Genomic DNA, 20,055 nt, shown 5'->3' on the forward strand with positions numbered 1-20,055 from the left:
ATAAATGACTAGTGCACAATAAGCCATCAGGTAAATGTAAGCGACAGTTATTATTTTTATTAATTACTGGTTGTAAAGATGTAGTCCAGGTCCTTCAGAAGCTTATGTTATAATTGAAAGGGGAGAAGACATTTGCATAAATAGCTCTAATCAAGATCATGTAGATATGATACATGTCCTGTAAATAAGAGATAGTGTTCCACAGATAATAATTGCCAGAGAATAGAGTACAGTTGTTAGAGGGAGAGTTTATGTCCAGCGTGGTTGTTCATGACCTGTGAACCAGTGTCAACCAGCAAAAACCCTCTTTCCGCATTTATGATAGATACCACTCATCCATCATGCAACTTTCTTTTTTTCAGTTTTTAAAACTTGAAAAGTGTGTAAAATATCTGTGTACAATAAATGAGTGACTCTAAAGCAAGCACACAAGTAACTAGCCACACAAGAAGGTACTAGAACCTTATCAGCACCTCAGAAGTCCCTGCTATGTTCCTTGTAGTCACAACTCTGTTTCCAACGCTGTCCTAATTTTGTGATAATTATTCCCTTGCCTTTTTGTGCTTTCCACCCCCCCCCCAAGATTTATTTATTTATTTGGGGGGGGGGAGAGGGAGAAGCGAGTGTGAGTAGGGTAAGGGGGGCAGAGAGAGAGGGAGAATCCTCAAGCAGCCTCCCCACTGAGCACAGAGCCCAATTCAGGGGGCTTAGTCCTAGAACCCCAAGATCATGACCTGAGCTGAAATCAAGAGGTGGCCCCTCAACCGACTGGGCCATCTGGGCACCACTCCCTTTCTTTTCTTAAATTACATCTTTTAGTTATTCACCTCTACACAGTGTAGTTTAATTTTGCATCTTGCTTCTTTTGTTTGCCACGGTTTGTGAGTTCCACCCATGCTTTACCTTGTTTCTTTTCATCGCTATAGAGCCCCATTTATGAATTCACCACAATTTACTTATCAATGCTCATTTTGTTATCAGTGGGCATTTGGGTTGTTTTGATGTGGGACTAATGCAAACTATGCCCCTGTGAACATTCTCATATGTGCATATCCATGTACACATGACCAGATTTCTAGGGGAAATGCCTAGTAGTGGAATTGCTGGGTGAAAAAATACACATATCTCCTTCTTTACTATGTAATGCTAAAGTATTTTCCAAAATGTTACTAGTCATTTTCACCCCCACCAACAATGTATGAAAGTTCATTTTTCTATATTCTTGCCAATGTTTAGTATGATAAAATTTTTAATTTTAGCTCTCATTTTGTTTTGACCTGTTTTAATGTTAGCTATTGTCATATTGGTTTTAGTTTGCATTTTTCTGATTACTAATGAGTCGGAGGTCCTTTCCATATTTTTACTGACCACGTAGATATATTCTCTCGTGAACTACCTATCCTGAATATTAGTCATTTTACTGATTATATGTATTAGACATATATTCTCCTACACTGTGACCTGTCTTTTTTTTTTTTTTTTAGTATTTTCTATTGACTAGTAAAAGCTCTTAATTTCAGTGTGGTTGCACCCATTTTCTTTTATGGTTAGTGCTTTTTCTGTCATGTCGAAGAAAGCCTTTTATAACCTGAGGTCTTGAAGATATTCCATTGCATTATCTTCTAAAAGTCATAGTTTTATCTTTCACACTGTGGTCTAAAGCCATCCCCATGAAGCCAGTTTTTATATATAGTGTAAGGTAGGGCACAATTTAATTGAAAAAAGAAAGTTGGGATTTACTTTCCATATCGTTGTGATTGAAAATTACATCCTTCCTCCCCTGCAACCACAGACACTCACCTTTTTTTTCCAATTTATTATTTATTTATTCATGAGAGACACAGAGAGAGGCAGAGACATAGGCAGAGGGGAGAAGCAGGCTCCCTACAGGGAGCCTGATACAGGACTAGATCCCAGGACCCCAGGATCATGACCTGAGCCAAAGGTAGACCCTAGCCACAACCACTGAGGCAGACACTGAGACACAACCACTGAGCCACCCAGGTGCCCCAGCACTCGCTTTTTAAAAAAATATGTATTGAAGATTTACCCTATGACAGGCGTAATCCTATATCCTTTCCATACAGAATGCAGAGAAGTGACATTTGGGCTGGGTTTTTAGTGAATGAAAATGATTTCATAATTAGACCTGGAAAAGGAAGGTATTTGCGAGTGTTGGGGGAGCAGGGTGGAAGGGCCTTTCCACATAGAAGTGACTGGCTCCGGGACGAAAGAGCACAGGAATGAGTGGGGACTCTTCAGAGGGTGGTGGGTACAGTAGTTTGGCTGAATCAGAGTATTTATGAGGCGAGTAGTTGAAACAAAGCTGAAAAGAGCCCCTAATGCCCAACCAAGGAGTTTAAACTTGATTCTCTGGAGAGCATTTGGGAACCGTGGAAGGTTTATTGCTAGGAGAATGATGTCATGGAGCTGTTGTTCAGAAAGATGGGGCCTCTAATCTGGGGGCAAGGGAATCAAGGCCTGCAGCCTGCTAGCGGTGCCAGGAGGGATGAAAAGAGGACAGATGTCAGACGTGTCATGAAGGAGAAGTCAACAGCTCATGGCCACTTCTTGGAGAGAGGATGAGAAGTCGATGATTACTTCTAGCTGATTTTATGCTGGTGTCACATAGAAAAGGCCAGTTTGGTGCTAAGGAATTTGGGATAGCTGGGGAAGCTGACATCTTCTCTTATGTCCCAGGAAATAGATGGCCAAACCATCCTTGGATCCCCAAATGGTCCATTGTATGTCTTCATTTTTAGAACGTCATGTGAAGTTCCTCCATTTTGTGGACTCTGAGTCACCAGAGAATGCCTGAGATTTGAATCTGGATTCTGAATCACTACAGCTAATTTCATAGATGCCTTTTATGTGAGGTAGATTCAGCCCCCTCCTGCCCTTTGGACTGTGGTTTTTGAAAAGCCCCTAAGGAAGTAATGAGGAACTGTATTTAAAACCTCAGATTTGCTTCTTTTTTATTTTACCAGAATATTTTGGTCACCATGTCCTGGGAAATGAATAACTTTAAAACATAAATGTGGTAAGCCTTCACTTTCACCCCCTACCCATTCACTCTTTTATACAAAGCATATTTCATTACTTGTTAGGTATCCAGTATTGCACTGGACCTGGTGAGGGCTACACATAAACATAAAATCATCTATGTCTTCAAAGTTTAGACTTTGGGCTGAACTTCTAGAAAAGGCAGCTTAGGTAATGTAGACCAACCTTCTGCTCCTTTGGAGCTGTTTTTCCCCAGGAGGCATCTACTATTCTAGAAAAAAATCACTGAGAGCCAAGAAGCCAAGCAGAGCTTTTAGTAGCCTTGTGGGGCTAACAGGACAAAAACTGGAATACAAGGCCAAGGAGGGGGAGCCCTGGTAAACTTCTCCAGGCTTTTAGGACCAACCCCAGAGGGATACAGCTTAGAAGGAAGGATGAACCAGAAATAGACTTTAGCAGTCTCACAGGAATGAAGCCTGGCTTCAAATTATCATAATCTCTAATTGGATTAAGGTGATCTAGGATAGTAGTGGCTAGAAGCAAATTTAAATCCTCTCTAGTGGAAGATACTATCATCTTAGGCCTAATAGTTCCCACTCATCATTTTGTGTGAGTCGTGCTTGTAAGAAAAGCAACATACCCACAGGAGATCCATATAATGGTTATCAGACAAACTTTAACTCTCTTTAATACAGTTATGAAATAAAATAATAACAAAAAATTGGACATTATAAAGAAGAAACTGGGCAGCCCTAGTGGCTCAGTGGTTTAGCGCCGCCTTCAGCCCAGGGCGTGATCCTGGAGACCTGGGACCGAGTCCCACATCAGGCTCCCTACATGGAGCCTGCTTCTCCCTCTGCCTGTGTCTGTGCCTCTCTCTCTCTCTCTCTCTCTCTCTCTCTCTCTCTCTCTGTGTGTGTGTGTGTGTGTGTGTGTGTCTTTCATGAACAAATAAATAAAATCTTAAAAAAAAGGAAGAAACAACTTAAAATGGATGAAACAAGTACACATAAGAGCTTAAACTATTGGAAGAAAACAGGTATAAATCTTTGACCTTGGATTAGGTAGTATTTCTTAGATATGACACCAAAGCAGAAAACAGGCATAAATCTTTGTGACCTTGGTGGGTTAGGTAACTTTTCTTAGATATGACAAACACGAGCAATAATAGAAAAGGATACATAAATTGAACTTCATCAAAATTATAAACTTCTGTGCTTCAAAAGACATTATCAAAAGGATTAAAAAGATAACCTGTAGACTCAGAGAAAATATTTTCAAATCATATATCTGATAAGGATCTAGTATTCAGAATACATAAGAAATTCTTACAACTCAGTAACAAGAAGACAACCCAATTTTGCAAAACAAGAAAGGCTTGCATAGACATTTCTCCAAAGAAGGTATACGAATGGCCAACAAGCACATGAAAAGATGATCAACACTGTTCATCATTAGGGAACTGCAAATCAAAACCACAATGAAATACCATTTCATACCCACTGGGATGGCTATAATTAAAGAAAAATAAGAAAAGAACAAGTGTTGGCAAGGATGTTGAAACATTGGAACCCTCATACATTGCTGGTGGGATTGTAAAATGGTGCAGATGCTGTGAAAACAATTTGGCAGTTCCTCAAAAATGTAAGCAAAACTTATGCAAAAACATAAACGTAGAGTTACCCTATGACCCAGCAATTACATTTTCCTACATATATATACCCAAGAGGATTAAAAACAGGCTCACAGAAAAACTTGTACATGAATGTTCATAGTGGCATTATTCATAATAACCTCCAAATAGAAACAATCCAAATATTCACCAGCTGATTAATGTGTTTAAAAAAATGTGACATATCCATTCAATGGGATATTCCTTAGCCACAAAAAGGAGGTAAATTCTGATATGGCACAGATGAACCTTGAAAACAATATGCTAGGTGAAAAAAGCCACATATTAAATGATTCCATGGATAGGAAATATCCAAAGTGGACAAACCCACAGAGACAGAAAGGAGATTAGTGGTTACCCAGAGCTGGGGGAAGTGGGTGGTGATGGTGGGAGTGCATACTAACAGGTATGAGGTTTCTTTTTGGGGTAATGAAATGTTATGGAACTAGATAACGGTGATTATTGCACAACCTTTAGTATATTGTGAATATACTAAAAACCACTGAATTGTACATCTTATTTCTTTTTTAATTTTGCACTTTAAAATGATGAACTGTATGGTGTGTGAATTTTATCTGTATTAAAAAAAAAGGAAGACTGAAGCAGAAATTTTAATACTGAAAACATACAGTAAAATAAAGAGCTCAGTGTCTGGATTGAACAGATTAGTCAAAGAATAGAGAATTAGCCAAAGCATAAAGAATTAATGAACTGAAAGGTAGGTCAGAAAAAATTTACCTACTGAAACTTAGGTAAAAGGATGGCAAATAGAAAAAAAGAGCATAGAAGACTTATGGGATATGGTGAAGGGGCCTAACATGCATACACATGAAGTTCCAGAAGAAGGGAATAGAGAGAATGGGTAGAAACAATATTTGAAGAGATAATGGTGGCGATTAGTCCCAAACTAGAGAAAGATCTCAAGTTGCTGGTTGAAGATGCATTATGAACCTCATGTAGGATAAACAAAGAAAATAACATGTAGGCACATTATAGGGAAATTGTTGGAAACCATGACAGCGAGAATCTAAATCCTTAAAAGATTTAGAGAGAGAGAGAAGGCATATTACCTTCAAAGGAATAACAGCAAGATTGATAGCTGAGCTCGCAGCAGAAGTAGTGGAAGACAAGAGACAGTGGAATGAAAAGCTGAAAGAGATATCTTTTAAAATACAGATGAACTGGGATCCCTGGGTGGCACAGTGGTTTGGCGCCTGCCTTTGGCCCAAGGGCGTGATCCTGGAGACCGAGGATCGAATCCCACATCGGGCTCCCGGTGCATGGAGCCTGCTTCTCCCTCTGCTTGTGTCTCTGCCTCTCTCTCTCTCTCTCTGTGACTATCATAAATAAATAAAAATTTAAAAAATAAATAAATAAAATAAAATAAAATACACATGAACTAGACTTTTTCAGGCAAGAAAAAACTAGGAGAATTTATCACCAGCAGCCCTGCTCTAAAAGAAATACTAAATGATATTCTTAATGCAGAAAGAAGGTAATCCCAGATAGAAGCCTTGAGATACAGGAGAAGAAATAGTGTACACCTAAATGATTGACTATTTGAAAAATAATAATTCCATGTGAGGTTTTAAGCACATAAAAAATTAAATGGCAACAATAGAGTCTATTCCTATGTAGGGGTGGGGAAATTGGTTTAATAGGATTGTGCAAAAAGTGGTAAGAGTTAATTTATATTAGACTTTGGCAAGTCAAGGATATATATTATAGTTTATTTAGGTAGGGTCACTAATAGAGAAATATCACTGTACCAATCTAAAAGAGCATGAAACTCAATTAATAAGAAATGGCCCCAAAGAAGGTAAAAATAATTCTGGTAAAGGCAAAACTGTTGGGTCATTGGAACACAGCAGTGGCTTCCAGGGTAAAGGGTTGAAGAGAGTTTGACTATGGAGGGGCAGCAGGAGAGCTTTTTTTTTTTTTTTTTTTTTTTTGTGAATGATGGAACTATGCAGTGTTTTAATAATGGTGGATTTCACAAAACACATAGAATATGCCAAAAGAGTAAATTTCACTGAATTTTTAAAAATGGAAGAGAAAAAGAAGATAAAAAATAAGAGGAAAGGAGGCTATAGAGACAGGTAGACAGGTAGAATGGCATATAGCCGATTGGTGGATATAAATGTATCAATAATTACAAGGATAAATTGACTCGTGTAAAATTAAAAGGTAGTTTGTCAAACAGATTTTAAATAAAACCAAAGCGTATGTCACTTATTAAGAGAAGACACATGCCTTAAGTATAAGCATATAGAAAGATTTAAAGGGAAAAGAGAGTTTGGTAAGATCAGACCAAGTAGATTTTAAAATTCAAAAAGTATTATCAGTGATAAAGGGAGACATTTTATAATAATTGGAGATTAAAGTTACCAGGAAATAGCATATACTTAATAACAGCCTTACAGTACTTAAGTCAGAATTAAAACAAGGAACAGACAAATCATCAACCTCACTGGGAGATTTAATACTCCTGCCTTGATGAATGATTAAACAATTAGACCAAAAAAAATTGAGTAAAGATAGAGAGAGTTGAAAAACAGTTAACAGACTTTGCCTAAATAACATACATGGGCACAGTACCTAACTGCAGACAACTACACATTCTTGTCAAGGGTGCCTGGAGCATTTATAAAGCCTGATCAAAGAGGAAAATCAAAGCGCTTCGGTGCAAAGTCAGAGCCAGAGATTGGAAATTGCCAGTTTCAAACCCTGGACATTTTCCTTCTCATAATTCAATGATTTTTCATCAGGAATGAGGTACTGGCAAGAGGAAAGGTGCCCTCTTCCAAGGATGTATAGATTGTGAGTGTACTCGGACCATGCCGGATGGGAGTGGCAGTGTGCTAGAGTGCTGACCAAGACAAAGGGCTGCAAGCCACCTCGGTATCTGAACAGAATTGGCCCACCCCGGTCCCCACCCCAGCCCCAAGGAAGTGCATTCTAGTCCTTCTGCCAATAAAGAGCTCTACTTGTGCCCTAGAACTGGCTTTATGCAACTTTTGGGGTTCAGCCCTGGTACTGGGAGTGTCAAGAAAATGGTCCCCCCACAGCTGAAGCCCCCTGGAGCCTCTTCTCCTCTCTAGGCAGTGGGATTCTCAGGCAACTCCAAAAGTACTGAAACTACACGGATCCTTCAATGAATTGGCTTTGCTGCTGGGTTCCTCTTTCTGAAAGTATTTAATCAGCGATTTTCCCAGTGCCCCAGGCATTTCCTGGACGGGTGCTGCTGACTATTTTACTTCCTACCAGGCCGCCCTCCTCTCGGTGTTCACGCTGCCAACTTTCAGATGAGCTCTATTAACTTGTGCTCTTCCAGCCTTTCCCGGCCATCTGGGAGCCACACAGGCATTCTTCCCATCCCCCAGCTCCTGGAATTCCTTATTGTGGGAGGGCCTATGCATGCAAGCACCTTATCATTCTGGCTCTCCCCACCCCTCCCTTCTTCTTGCCCAGTTCCAAGCCATTGATTGTTTTTTTCTCCAGTGTTCATTTTACAGTTGCTGAGAGATTTGTGTTCTCATGTTGCCTGTTTGCCTTTGTGTCTTTTGTCCCCTGTGTCCTGGTCTACCCAGGGCACCACAGTTACCTAGACACCATTTCTATGCCTTCAGTGTCCTGCCTGGGAGATCTTCAGTATGACCTCAAGAAATGCTTTGGTGCTAGAGATCAGAGCCTGAAGACATTATTATATTCTGCTAATAACATCATTATCCAGAAGAGTTAAGGATGGAAATTTGCCAAGAAAAGGGTCACAGTAGTGATTTAAAAAATGAAGCCTTATACTTGGTTATCTCTTTCCTTTTAAGGGATTTTGCTTTCAGCTTATTTTCTTAGTCTTAGAATGGGTCCTTCTAAGAGATAGAACAACTGTAGAGGAACATTCGAGTTGTTACAACACTGTGTTTTAGTCTCTGCCATCTAAGGTCCTGGGAGAGCAGAGGGCCTTTGGCTTCTTCCCAGCCCCCAGCCCCATCCCTGGCCCTGGTCCAGTCCAGTGGGGCTCAGTCTTGTCTGAATTATGTGTTTCCATAGCAAGAGGTTCAGGTGACTTGTCACAGAGCAGGGTGAGCATCCATGGAAGGTCGGAGCTGAATCCACAGAGATCACTGTCTTGCTAGAGAATGGATTTTCTCCCAGGGCCACTAGCGTTCCTGTGGTTATTAAGTCTGACTGTTCATACATTGCAGAACTTCTGGAAAAGCCTTAAGGAAATGGCTTTCAGAAACAAGTGCTCTAGAGGAGAAAGCCCCTGGATTTCATTAAATCAGAACTTGGTAATGGGTAGTCTTTGACTTTTCTGACCTAGGCAATAGGGAGCTCCTACCTTTGTTCCTTTAATTTATGACCCCAATTGAACGAAGTCCCAGTTGTGCAGTTGAGAAGGATTTTCTCTGTTTAATCTTTCTGAAGGGATAGAAGGTAATTCTATCCTCCTTATTTTCCTTCTATACTACCCTTTTCCACTCCCAATTCCCTCCTTTGTGCTACACACCTACTTTTTTTGTCTCCCCATAGGAAAACTGCATATTTCTTATGGAGTCATTGTTACTTTGGTTCTTACTGAAACTGAGGAGGAGATTAGATTGTGCAGCAGGGGGCATAAGGAAAAGCAAAGATTGTTCTTCCCTGTGGGTTGATAGAACCCTTCCATCAGAGATTTAGCTGGAATCCTGCCTGGGGGTTAGCTTCTGGGACCTTCCCCAGTTCACGATCATTAATGTATTGTGAGGGCGCATAAGCAGGAGCACAGTGTGCTGGGAGAGCAGTCAAGTGGGTGTTAATAGAATGATACCTAACGGTTATTGAGCATCCTAGGTGTCAGATTCTGTTTTAAGGACTTTACGTGGATTATCTCATTATCACCCTATTTTGCAGATGTGGAAACTAAGGCGGAGAGCAGTCATATAATTTACCCGAGGTCATGCAATCAGGTAGTGGAAGCAGGATTCAATTATTGCTCCGTCCAGAGCTTACGTGTGTCTTCACCCTCTCCCAGTACTGCTTGTGGCCTCCACTGGATGCTGAATAGCTGTGTGACCCTGGAAAAGTCATTTCACCTTTTGTGTCTCATCTGTGAACTGTAACCTGTGTATGTGCGCACCTTCTGATGGAGTTTCCACTTTTAATGATCTATATGCTGTAAAGGCAACTCTGTTGTTTTATTTCTGTCATTACATGAAAGCACGATGTTTAAATTGAAACAGAAATTTTATCTAATTGACTCAACAACTGACTACCTCGCAGCCCCTGTACAGGCACAAAGCAGGGATTGACACCATGGGAGACAGAAAGTGCTTTAAAAATTATAATCTGTTTGTTTTGTTGTTTAGGCTAAGTAATTCAGATCATTAAACAAGAATCTGATTGAGAAGTCAGTTGTGTTAGAAGGTGAATTCTGAGCCAGGTATTTTGAGCCTCAGACGGTGTATCAGGTTTCAGACATTTTCTTTTAAGTTATGACTCTTGTCTCCAGGAGCACGTAACTACACCCCTTCACTTCTGAGTGAAGGAGCTACTGGTGAGCTTTGTTTTTATGGTGCTGACAAGCTCAAGAGATTCTTTAAAAGTAGAATGTGCCCACTCTGGGAGTCACTGAAACAATGTCATTATAAACTGAAATATCTATTATCACTTATAAAGGAAAATTCAAAGAAAAAGGATATGCTGTAGAATAGCAAGATTTTTTGAAATCCAGATTTCGGTTTCTGGCAAGCTAGATTCACCATTTAACTTGCTCTGGAGTTAGGTTAAAGTGCAGAATCCTCTTGGTTGAGGTAGAAAAAAAATATTGATCTTGAATAGAAAACTAGCTTAAGAAATTCCAATTCTAGTAAGGCCTTTGAAACCAGAAGAGCTGTGTTCTGATAGGCTTGGACATCCAGATTAATGTCCATCTTTCTCAGTGGCTTGTAAATTTTAAACTGTTTTGTATACTGCTGTGTTGCCAGTCAAACCACAAGTGCTTGACACATAATAGGCATTCTATAAATATTTGCGCACAGACTATTGCTCACTCCTTAAAATCCAGCATTTCCCCCTTGCCAAGATCTAAGAGTTGAACCTGCTTCCAAACATATCAGCTACCTTGAGAGGGCGAGTCATTTAATGCCTGTCTTAGTTGGTGGGCTCTAGTCCCTAACCCACTATTTTCTTTATTAATTCCACAATTTCAGCATACCCAGTCTTTTTAAACCTGTGCATAATGGCTCATTAATGAGTTGTAAAATGAACCTAGTGAGTTATGACTAGCATAAAAAAAAAAGAAGAGAAGAAAAAAGAATAGGAAATAGAATGCATTGCGCTTAATGAGTACTTTTGTTGTAGATACACCATAATATGAAAATTGATTGCAGTTTTTAAAAAGTACATTTTGAAATCCTGGTCTACCCTGTCTTGAAGGTAAAAGCACTTTAAGTGTCCCTCTCATGGCAGTTACCAGCCTACCTCTCTATAAAAGTCTTGCAATTCAGTATATTTGTATTTTATACTAGCTGGGGCTCCCCAGAGTATGAAGTTGTAACTGGAGCACAGCCTTCCTGAAGCCATCACGTGGTATCTTAATGAGCGCATGCTGAATAGAAAGAGACCCTCTGCATATACACAAGTGGTGTGGCTGTGGGGAAAATCTAGAAATCATTTCTGAACTCTGACCTGCAGGATCACCACCGTCCCCCTCCCCGCAACCCTGTAACTTCACACTGTGCCACTTGTTTTGAAGAGCTGAGGTGCGTTGGGGAAAGGCCAGACATAACATCCACCAACCCCAGCACTGGCCGTGCTGCCAAACACCCACTCTTTGTACCCCTATCCTCCCCACCACAAGCATTGAAGGCAAAACTCCAACTCCTGAAACTTGGCCTCTGAGGTGGTGAATGAGTGCCCCTGAAACTGTCACTGTACATCTGGTGGCGAGTCTCCTGCTGCCAGAGCTTCATGTGGATTTCATATCCCTTTCCTCAGAAACCTGTAAATGTAAATTCAATTTTAAAACTGGATTTTTTAAACAGTTCGTCTCAGAAGTATCTGTGGGGGTGGAGGGGGGCAGCACTGGTGGAGGGAGATACGTGCCCTTGAAAATTAGATTCTTTTTTTGGAAAACAGCTGGCACAGGCTCATCGGCAGGGAACTAAATGACCCACTGTTTCTACCTGCTGACAAGCTAAGCCTTGGGACGGCGCTGAGATTAGCTCTCACCACATGGCAGAGGCATGCCTTCTCTCTTTTTCCTTTCATACAAACGGGATAATTTTGTGCCTGTCAAATACTACTGCTTTGTAGTACAGATAGCCCATAAACAACAGCCCACCCACCGCACTAGTGCTGAGCAAAATAACTAGAGGATAAGTTAAAAGGTAATCTCCCTGATGAGGACTGATTTTAAACCCCTTTCATAATCTGTGTTCTTTGGTCAATGCTGATAGACAAACCCATGCGAGCTCAGGAGATGGATCCATCCAAAGAAGAGTACCCAGCCCAGTGTCGTGCAGCCCAGACCACGTGGCCTCTTGTTTCCTTGCATGTCAACCGCTACATCTTTTCTTTGAGGGAGGAGGCTTTGGAAGATTATGGTTTTGGGGAAATGAGGCTGTGCGTTTCATTTCTGTCATCCAGTGCTGTTCTCTGTTGGAAAAGGAGGATTCCCTGCCCATTTTGCAAACGCACAGCTGGCAGGAGCTGTAGCAATCTCGGATCAGCTCCGCCCCAGCAGCAGGCAGAGGGGGGCCCTCCTCCCCGGGAAACACACTAGCCACACGGTTGTAGTGAGTTTCAAAATAAAAGATCCCTGCCTAAGACACCATGGCACTTCCTATCCCATAGAACCAGCATTGTTAACTGTGCCACATCTCTATTCTAAATTTAGGCATCCTTTTTTTTTTTCCAGGCAAAGATTACTATGCAAACATTTAAGAGAAAAACTTTGCCCAAAGTAATTTTTTCCCTCAACTTCTATTTGGTTTCCTGCAATGTTTAGATGACTCATTCTCTTCCAAGAAATTGTAAAGAAAAGAGATGCAGGCTGTGTGATAGCGCACAAAGACGGCTCTGTAAATTCTCTTTTTCTCCCTGCCTAGAAACCCATTGCGTTGTTTTTTTTTTTTTTTAAACAGGGAACGGAAAGGCCCTGCAGACTTCATTGTCATGTCCTCAGCCTCATCAGGTTTTGTTGTTCCCCGGGATTAAATGTCCCTTTTGTCTTTGGGTGGGGCCCCCTGGTAGCTGCCCAGCTCCCACAAGCCTTCCACAGGGCGGCCAGCACGGGGCCGCCAGCACGGAAGCCCTTCCTGGCTTGCTGGGCTGCACTGGCCCCCAGAGGCCCCCAGTGAAGGTCTCTCGAAATAGAGACCGGTGGCCCTTTAGCATCCGTGAGAGGAGAGGGAGGCCTTGGCCATTTCCTGCCTCTCTCCTTGGGGTAGAACTGTTCCCATGTGTTGGGGGCTTTGGGGGCCACCTTCGTTGGGGTAGCTCCCCATGTGTGCCCAGCCCAGCCAGCCCAGCCCTCAGCCACAGGGAGCCGTAAGTCAGGATCGCTTCAGCAGCTTGTTCAAATAAACAGGGATAATAGTTGAGTCGGTCCTTTTCCAACTAATCGGTACACGAAAGGAAACATCTGCCTGGGCTTAATTGCTTTTTTATTGGTTATGCTTTTTCTCCTCCCTCTTCCCCTCCCCCTTCCTCCTGCAGCTAAGTTATTTAAGACCTGGGTAAGCAACAGGGTAGGGGAATGGGAGCTTTCTCCCATAACCTCCACCATTTAAACGCAAGGAGGTGGTAAGGGAGGTCTGGAGGCTGGCAGTGGGGTTGACCTGGAGGTGGGAGGGCAGGGCATTTGGAGGGCAGGGAGCTTGGAAGTGATACTCATGGTCACTTCCTGGCCTTGTTGCTGACTCTGGGGCTGGCTGGTGAGTCATTTTGCCTCACTTCACCTCCTTGGGTCTCTGCTGCTTCAGTGGAGCTCAGCTTTCCTCATGATGGGAAAGAGAGGCTGGTACGCTAGATTCTAGATAAAAGGCATTTCCTCTTGTGGCTTCTTTCAGTGGTTAAGGGCATTGAATGAGAGACGTTTGGGAATGGTAAATTTAAGACTGACAAGATAACCCCGAAGCTGTGCATTTTGTAGAACATCTCAGTCCCCAAGGAGAACTTACTCATTATCTTCTACTTTGGGAAGTGAAGCCAACGAGCTGTACACTGAACTGGGTGGTGGTTGAATCTAATATGGACTCAAGAAGACAGGCAAAAGATCATGAAGAATCAATAGAATGGCCAAGGTTAGGGAGGGGCCTTAGGAATGCGTTAGACTTTCATTTTATGGAAAAGAAAACAGGGGCCCAGAGAGATGAATCTTGTTGTTCAAAGTTATCTTCTTCATGGTGGAGGAGCCAGGAATAGGAGAGTCTTGTGATTGCTCCTTCAGGGCTCCTCTTACCCATTTCCACACTACCAGGTGTAAAAAGTCCTGCCTTCCCACAACAAAGGTCACACATATGTTATATTCCATAATTAATTCCATAATAAAACAAAGGCAGAGCATTAAAGAGACATGAAAATGACTGAGGGACATGTAAAAAAAGAAGTTCAGGTTCAGTACAGTCACAGAACTGCAGATCACAGTAGGATACCATACCCAATCATCAAGAGAAAAAAAGGTGAAGTGACAGGCTTATATGCTTCTGGTGGTATTTTTCATTGGTACAGTTTTTCTCAAGGGCAGTTTAATGGTATAAATGAATAGTCTTTGACTCAGCAATGTGACTTCTAGGAGAAAATGATGAAAGGTGTGTGCATAGATGATACACAAAGTAATGTAATACAGCATATTTTGTCATAAAAATTTGTAAGCAAAGTGAATGTCCAAGAATTGGAGCTACATCAATATCATCTTTCATTATGTTCTAGAATAATATAGAGGTAATTGTTCACAAATGTTTAACTGAATAAGTTACAGTGTGTATAATGCAACCCTGATTTCATGAAAATCACAGAAAAGACAAGAAAAACGTGTTGATTTCTTAGTGTTAAGAATTAAAAGTTACTTTTTCTTTTTGAATGTTTCCTATGGTTTTCTTGCATTTGGGGTTTGTTTTTGTTTTGTTTTTTCTTTTTCCAGTTTTCTTATTAATTACTTTTATTTTTCCTTATTAATTACAATAAACATATATTCCTTTGGTAGTAAAAAAAAATGGTTTTAAAGTCATACATCTTGAATATAAAGCAAGATCATAAATGATTATGTTTCTGACGTGCAAGACCTCTCTTTTTCTTTGCCTGGAAGCAGAGCCATGCCAGAGGTAGTACTCTACCTTCTGTTAGAAGGGCATTGTTGGTATCTGATTGGTAGGAAAGAACTAGAAGGAGCTGGCAGACGATAAAAGGAGGACTTTCTCTCTCAATGACCCAGTGATGCCAATCAGTTTTATCCCCTGCTCTTGACCTCAGCTTAAAACACTCAGTTTAGAAGGCATGGCTCTTTTCTCCTTCCTGCTTCTTTATTTCAACTATTCTGTACGTGTAGTTAGATTCCAGCCCTGGGTGGTAGCAACAAAGAACCCAAGAGCCACACTGCTTAAGATTAACCTGTTGGAAACCCCTTAATATGTATTATCAGAATCCGGTAACATTAGCTAATCTCCAAACCAGTCATTATTGGGGTTCCACTGCCCTGGGAGTTTGTGGTAGAAATGAATCAAGTAGGACCTATCCCTCCTTCCTGCTTGGAGGTTCCTACGTAGTAAGGTACTTTGAAGTTCCTAGATGTTTATATATTTCTTTCTATGGCATCCTATTTTGCATCTGACTTTCCTGCACAATTCTCAAGAAAGCTCAAGTGCAAGTGTCCAAGAAAGCTTACTCCACCTCCCAACAGTCACTAGGTAGGATATGGCTTTCAGGCCTGCTCTTCAGAGTGTAGGCTTCCAAAAAAATCGGAGCTTACACTCATTCGCCCTCCACACGGTTGCCTTAGCAAGGCTATAGAAGGGGCACATTTCATTTTATTCAAACTCTTTGAGTAATCTGACCATAATTGGGTCTGATTGGAGAGGTTATCTGATTTGCTGGATTAAATAATGGGCCTTAATTGAGTCTGTGTTAGTTATAGAGCCAATGCAGATCTTGCCTTTGTCGCCCCCTACTTACTCCTTCTGTTCCCCGATTAACCTTCATTCTTCTTTCCTTGCAGAGTAAAGAAGTCGGCCAGCAGCTCCAAGATGATTTGATGAAGGTCCTGAATGAGCTGTACTCAGTAAGTCAGATGGGTGCCTGGCTCTTTAACAAGCAGAGGGAAGCAGCATTTGGCAGCTTGTGGCCATAGTCACATCAGCAGCAGAACTGAGCTGAGGTTAACAGTGCATGGTCCCCATTGGGGGTGACTCCACCCATTTCTTTTCTTCACATTCTTAATCTGAATGAGCCAAAACTCTTAAAATAAGCTCCTTCCTCAGTTGTGCAGACTAACTCTGGCCTCACTGGGGCATAATCGCCAGAGACCAGCCCAGGCCTTCATCAGCACAACTGACGCCCATTGGCTGCAAGCCAGGGACCCCAGACCTAATGGCAAGGAACACAGTCTGTTTTGCGCCATTTATATATGCCTGCTGGGAAGGACTTAATGTTCAAGGTTTCGCATCAGTTCTGGGATGGATCTGTGGGTTTGAGATGAGAGCAGGTACGCTAGAGGAAGCACAGGATCCGAAAGGCACCTGATCAAAGGGCCCAATTCAGGCAGAGAGGGCTTGGCATCAACTCCCTGGGGTTTTCAAAGGCCAAACCTCAGTAAAGAGGCAGGCTTCAGGTTTGGAGAAGAAAACACAATCTGTTTTGAAATGGCTGGTGCTTTAAGGCATGTGATGCCTGTGGTTGGTGCATGTTTCTTCATGCGCTGGGAGGAGGAGGTAGTGGTGGTGTCCTCTCCAGCCAGGGTTTGTTAATTATAATTAAAACACATATTCACACCAGGAAACTTAGTGTTGTCATATGGGGAATATTCCAGTTGTGTAGCTAAAGCCTTTCAGGGCCCCCTTCTTCTGCAGGGCTGGCCCAGCCTTTGTGTCATTCTCTGGGGTTGCCCCATTGTGTTCTGGAGGCAAAATAGATTTCCTATGTTTACTTGGTTATTCACTGTGTTTTCTTTCTTTCTGCTTTCTTTCTTTTTACTTCTTTCCTTCCTTCCTTCCTTCCTTCCTTCCTTCCTTCCTTCCTTCCTTCCTTCCTTTCTTCCTTCCTTCCTTCCTCCCTCCCTCCCTTCCTTCCTTCCATTCTTTCTTTCCTCCCTCATAGGAACACAGGCCATGGTGACATGCATCACAGGCATTTGGAATCAGAGAATTCCATGTTCTTGGTCCAAAAGCCTAGGTGTGGCTGTTTTGTCATGGCAACTATGAAGCAAGCAAATAGGGTAGAGTAGTCATCAGACTGGTCTCCAGTGACACTCAGTTTGTTTGGAATTTCTGCTCTGTGATTCTTCTGCTCTGAATCCAAGTAGATAGATGGTACTCTTTGATTCAACTCCCAAGTTTTCATTTCTTTCAAGTGCAGTTAAGGCTTTTTCAAAAAAACAGAAGCATGCTGATGTGAACCATTTACAGACTAGATGGGTTTTCCTAAACCCCTTTGTCTTTTCAGTGCTTTGCTTCTGCATTTTATTTTTCAAGCATCTTCTAGGCACCAGGAAGAGCTATTAGTCCCTTCTCCTGGCAGAGAATTCCCCAAGATAGACTGTGACACAGGAAGTCATTGTATGAATTCTTTTATTTTCTCATAAGTATCATGGGCCTCTGCTACTTGCTCCTTCTGAGGAGGAGTAGGATGGAGAACCAGCAAACCCCAAACCTGCTCAACCCCAAGTTGCCACTTCTGCAGTGGGACTTGAGGTAGCCACAAAAGAAGAGTGTCCAGGGATCTATCATACTTTGCTCAGAGTCCGAGATCTCCTAATATGCTATGATTTTTAAAAAATAAGTAAGTGAAAAGGTATACTTTGTGGGAAAACCATGGAACTTGCTGCTCTGGTTTGAAGAGGACTGAACTGTCTCTTAGGACTGCAATCTCCAGGCAATCGAACATTGACCAGTGCTTTCCTGCTCTGCACAGAGCCTAAAATCTTCCTGCCTGGCACACAGGCTGAGAATTGGCTGGGCATGGAGTCCTCTGCCATGAGGCAAATTGGTATACACTCTTTTATTTTTATTTTTGTTTTATTTTATTGTAGTGTAGTTGCCACACAATGTTATGTTGATTTCGGAGGCACAACATAGTGATTCAACAAGTCTGTACAGCATGCTGTGCTCACTGAGTGCAGCCACAATTTGTCACCATACAATGCTATTATGTTACCATCCAGTATATTCCCTTGTGTTCTGTCTTTTATCCCTGGATACACACTCTTCTAATCTGTCCAAGGCCAAAAGAAAAATTTAACATTTTTCCCTAGTAAGCGATGGGAAGGGAAGAAAGAGTAGAGAACCCTGGCAAGTTCCAGGGAAGGCAGAAGGGTCTGGTAGGGCGATTCTCAAGCACAGTGACTTTTTCCTCCAAGGGGATATCTAGGAATGTCCGTAGACACTTTTTTTTTTTCATGGCTGGGTGGGGCTGTACTAAAGTTCACGATGCAGCTATAATCCTGTAATGTATGCGATAGCCCCCTACAACAAAGAATTATCTTGTCTAAAATGTCAGTAGTACCAAGATTGAAAAGCGCTGGTCTGTTGACTGGAGTCCACCAAACTAGGCCACCAGATTCCACCTGATGTGCCACTAGCTACACCTGGAGGATGCGGTGACCTCCATGACCCAGGTCCCCATATACTTCATGCACTGATATCTCCAATCACATTTTCTGAAATATCAGACAGTAGTTAACGGTCAAGTGAGTGTGCAGATTCTGTAGGCCATTTGGAAGTTCAGAGGATAAGAATTATGAGTTCTTTCTTCTGTAGGATGAGGTACGTGTAGGCCTGGCCTCAGTAAGGCACCATGGCATTAGGGTGGCTGACTGTCCCAGTTTGCCTAGGACCTAAAGGGTTTTCCAGGGCATGGGACTTTGAGTGCTACACCTAGGAAAGCCCTTGGTAAGCCAGGATAATTGGTCACTCAACATGGTGATTTCATCAAGTAGAAACTTGGCACTATTATATGCTGGCTTTGGGAAGCTACTTGCAGAATGTTCTTTCTCCTTCTCTCAGAGGAGCTAAGAGAACAACAGAGATCTTTTGATAAGGAGTTTTACCTTATTTACTTTTTGGGAAAGCAAAAGGGGCTCTTGCTTCAGTGACCCTGTGGGCAATAAAAGTTATTTGTGGGCATGGAATAAAGGGAACCAAGGATATAAGGAACCCACCATGTCCGGTGCTCTCCTTAGCTTGTATCTCCCCTAATGCTCAAAATATTTCTTTTTGGGAGACTGATTACCTAAGGGGGATAATTTAAGTATTTTTGAACCTTGATGATCCAAGGGGCAGAGCCTCGGTGTTCTCAAATAAAGATGCTTTTCGGCAAGAGGCCCAGACTCACACCATAAGTGGCCAGCTGCCCCTCTGTACCCTCCTTTTTTATGCCTGAAGGACCTTTGATTTTCCTGACTTGGCATTCTGTGCAAGGGGCTGCTTCCCACAGCTGCCATTCAGAGAGCAGCTCAAGTGAGCATTCTCTTCCATATGTTTCCCCCCCCCCCATAATGAGCCTAGCTAGTTAGTAGGCCATGGCATAAGTGGTTTTCATTTTCCAACTGGTGACCCCAAATGCCTTTGAAGTTGGAGCACACAAAGAACTCTGGAATTCTCTGCCTCATTTGTACTCATAGTTTGTATCTGGAAAAGCCCAGCAAGTACCCACAGGAAGGAAGGTATGTGGGAGTATGGGAGCCACATGGATTGGCTAAGTAGGAAGAGTCAAGCCCTATAATTAAGAAAGAAAGAAGAGGTGTTGTGACACTGGGGTATTGTTGCCCTAGAAGTTCTGTTCTTCTGTACTCCCCCTGAATATATGGCTCCTTGATCTGGTGCAGCAGCTGTCTGCTGGTGGAGCCGCTGAAGACTGCTATTTAGCACCTGCTCTCTTGAAATAATGTCAATGAATAGTACCCTCACTCTGCTTGCCTGTTTGTCTCCAGCACTAGGCACTAGCAATACGAAGACAAATAAGAGATGTCCCTGAACTAAAGGCATTTAGTTTTAATAGAAGAGACACAAAAGCAGCAAGTAAAATATGAGGTGATAACATTTACATGTCTTCCCAGAGGAAGGGCATAAAATCGGGCTCCTTAGAGAGATATTTGAATTGAATCTTAATTGCCAAGATCTCTCTTGTTCTCTAAATGTTCCTCTTTTATTGCATTCTGTTCTTATTTCATGATACAGTATCTTTTC

At 42.0% G+C, this 20,055-nt stretch overlaps 1 protein-coding gene across 17 annotated transcripts in view; it reads left to right on the forward strand.

The window, feature by feature from the left end:
• The window catches only part of SRGAP2 (SLIT-ROBO Rho GTPase activating protein 2), a 236,038-nt gene that overhangs the window by 140,884 nt on the left and 75,099 nt on the right, over positions 1-20,055 (forward strand). For all 17 annotated transcript variants that reach the window (XR_012001782.1, XR_012001783.1, XR_012001784.1 and 14 more), the window contains exon 5: positions 15,873-15,935. Coding sequence is in view for 9 of the 17 variants with exons in the window: in XM_025991367.2 (XP_025847152.1) it covers positions 15,873-15,935 (63 nt within the window). In the remaining 8 variants the exon portion in view is untranslated. The remainder of the gene's footprint in view (positions 1-15,872; positions 15,936-20,055) is intronic.

The sequence above is a fragment of the Vulpes vulpes genome, chromosome 5 (assembly GCF_048418805.1).
Source record: "Vulpes vulpes isolate BD-2025 chromosome 5, VulVul3, whole genome shotgun sequence".
NCBI classification, from domain to species: domain Eukaryota; kingdom Metazoa; phylum Chordata; class Mammalia; order Carnivora; family Canidae; genus Vulpes; species Vulpes vulpes.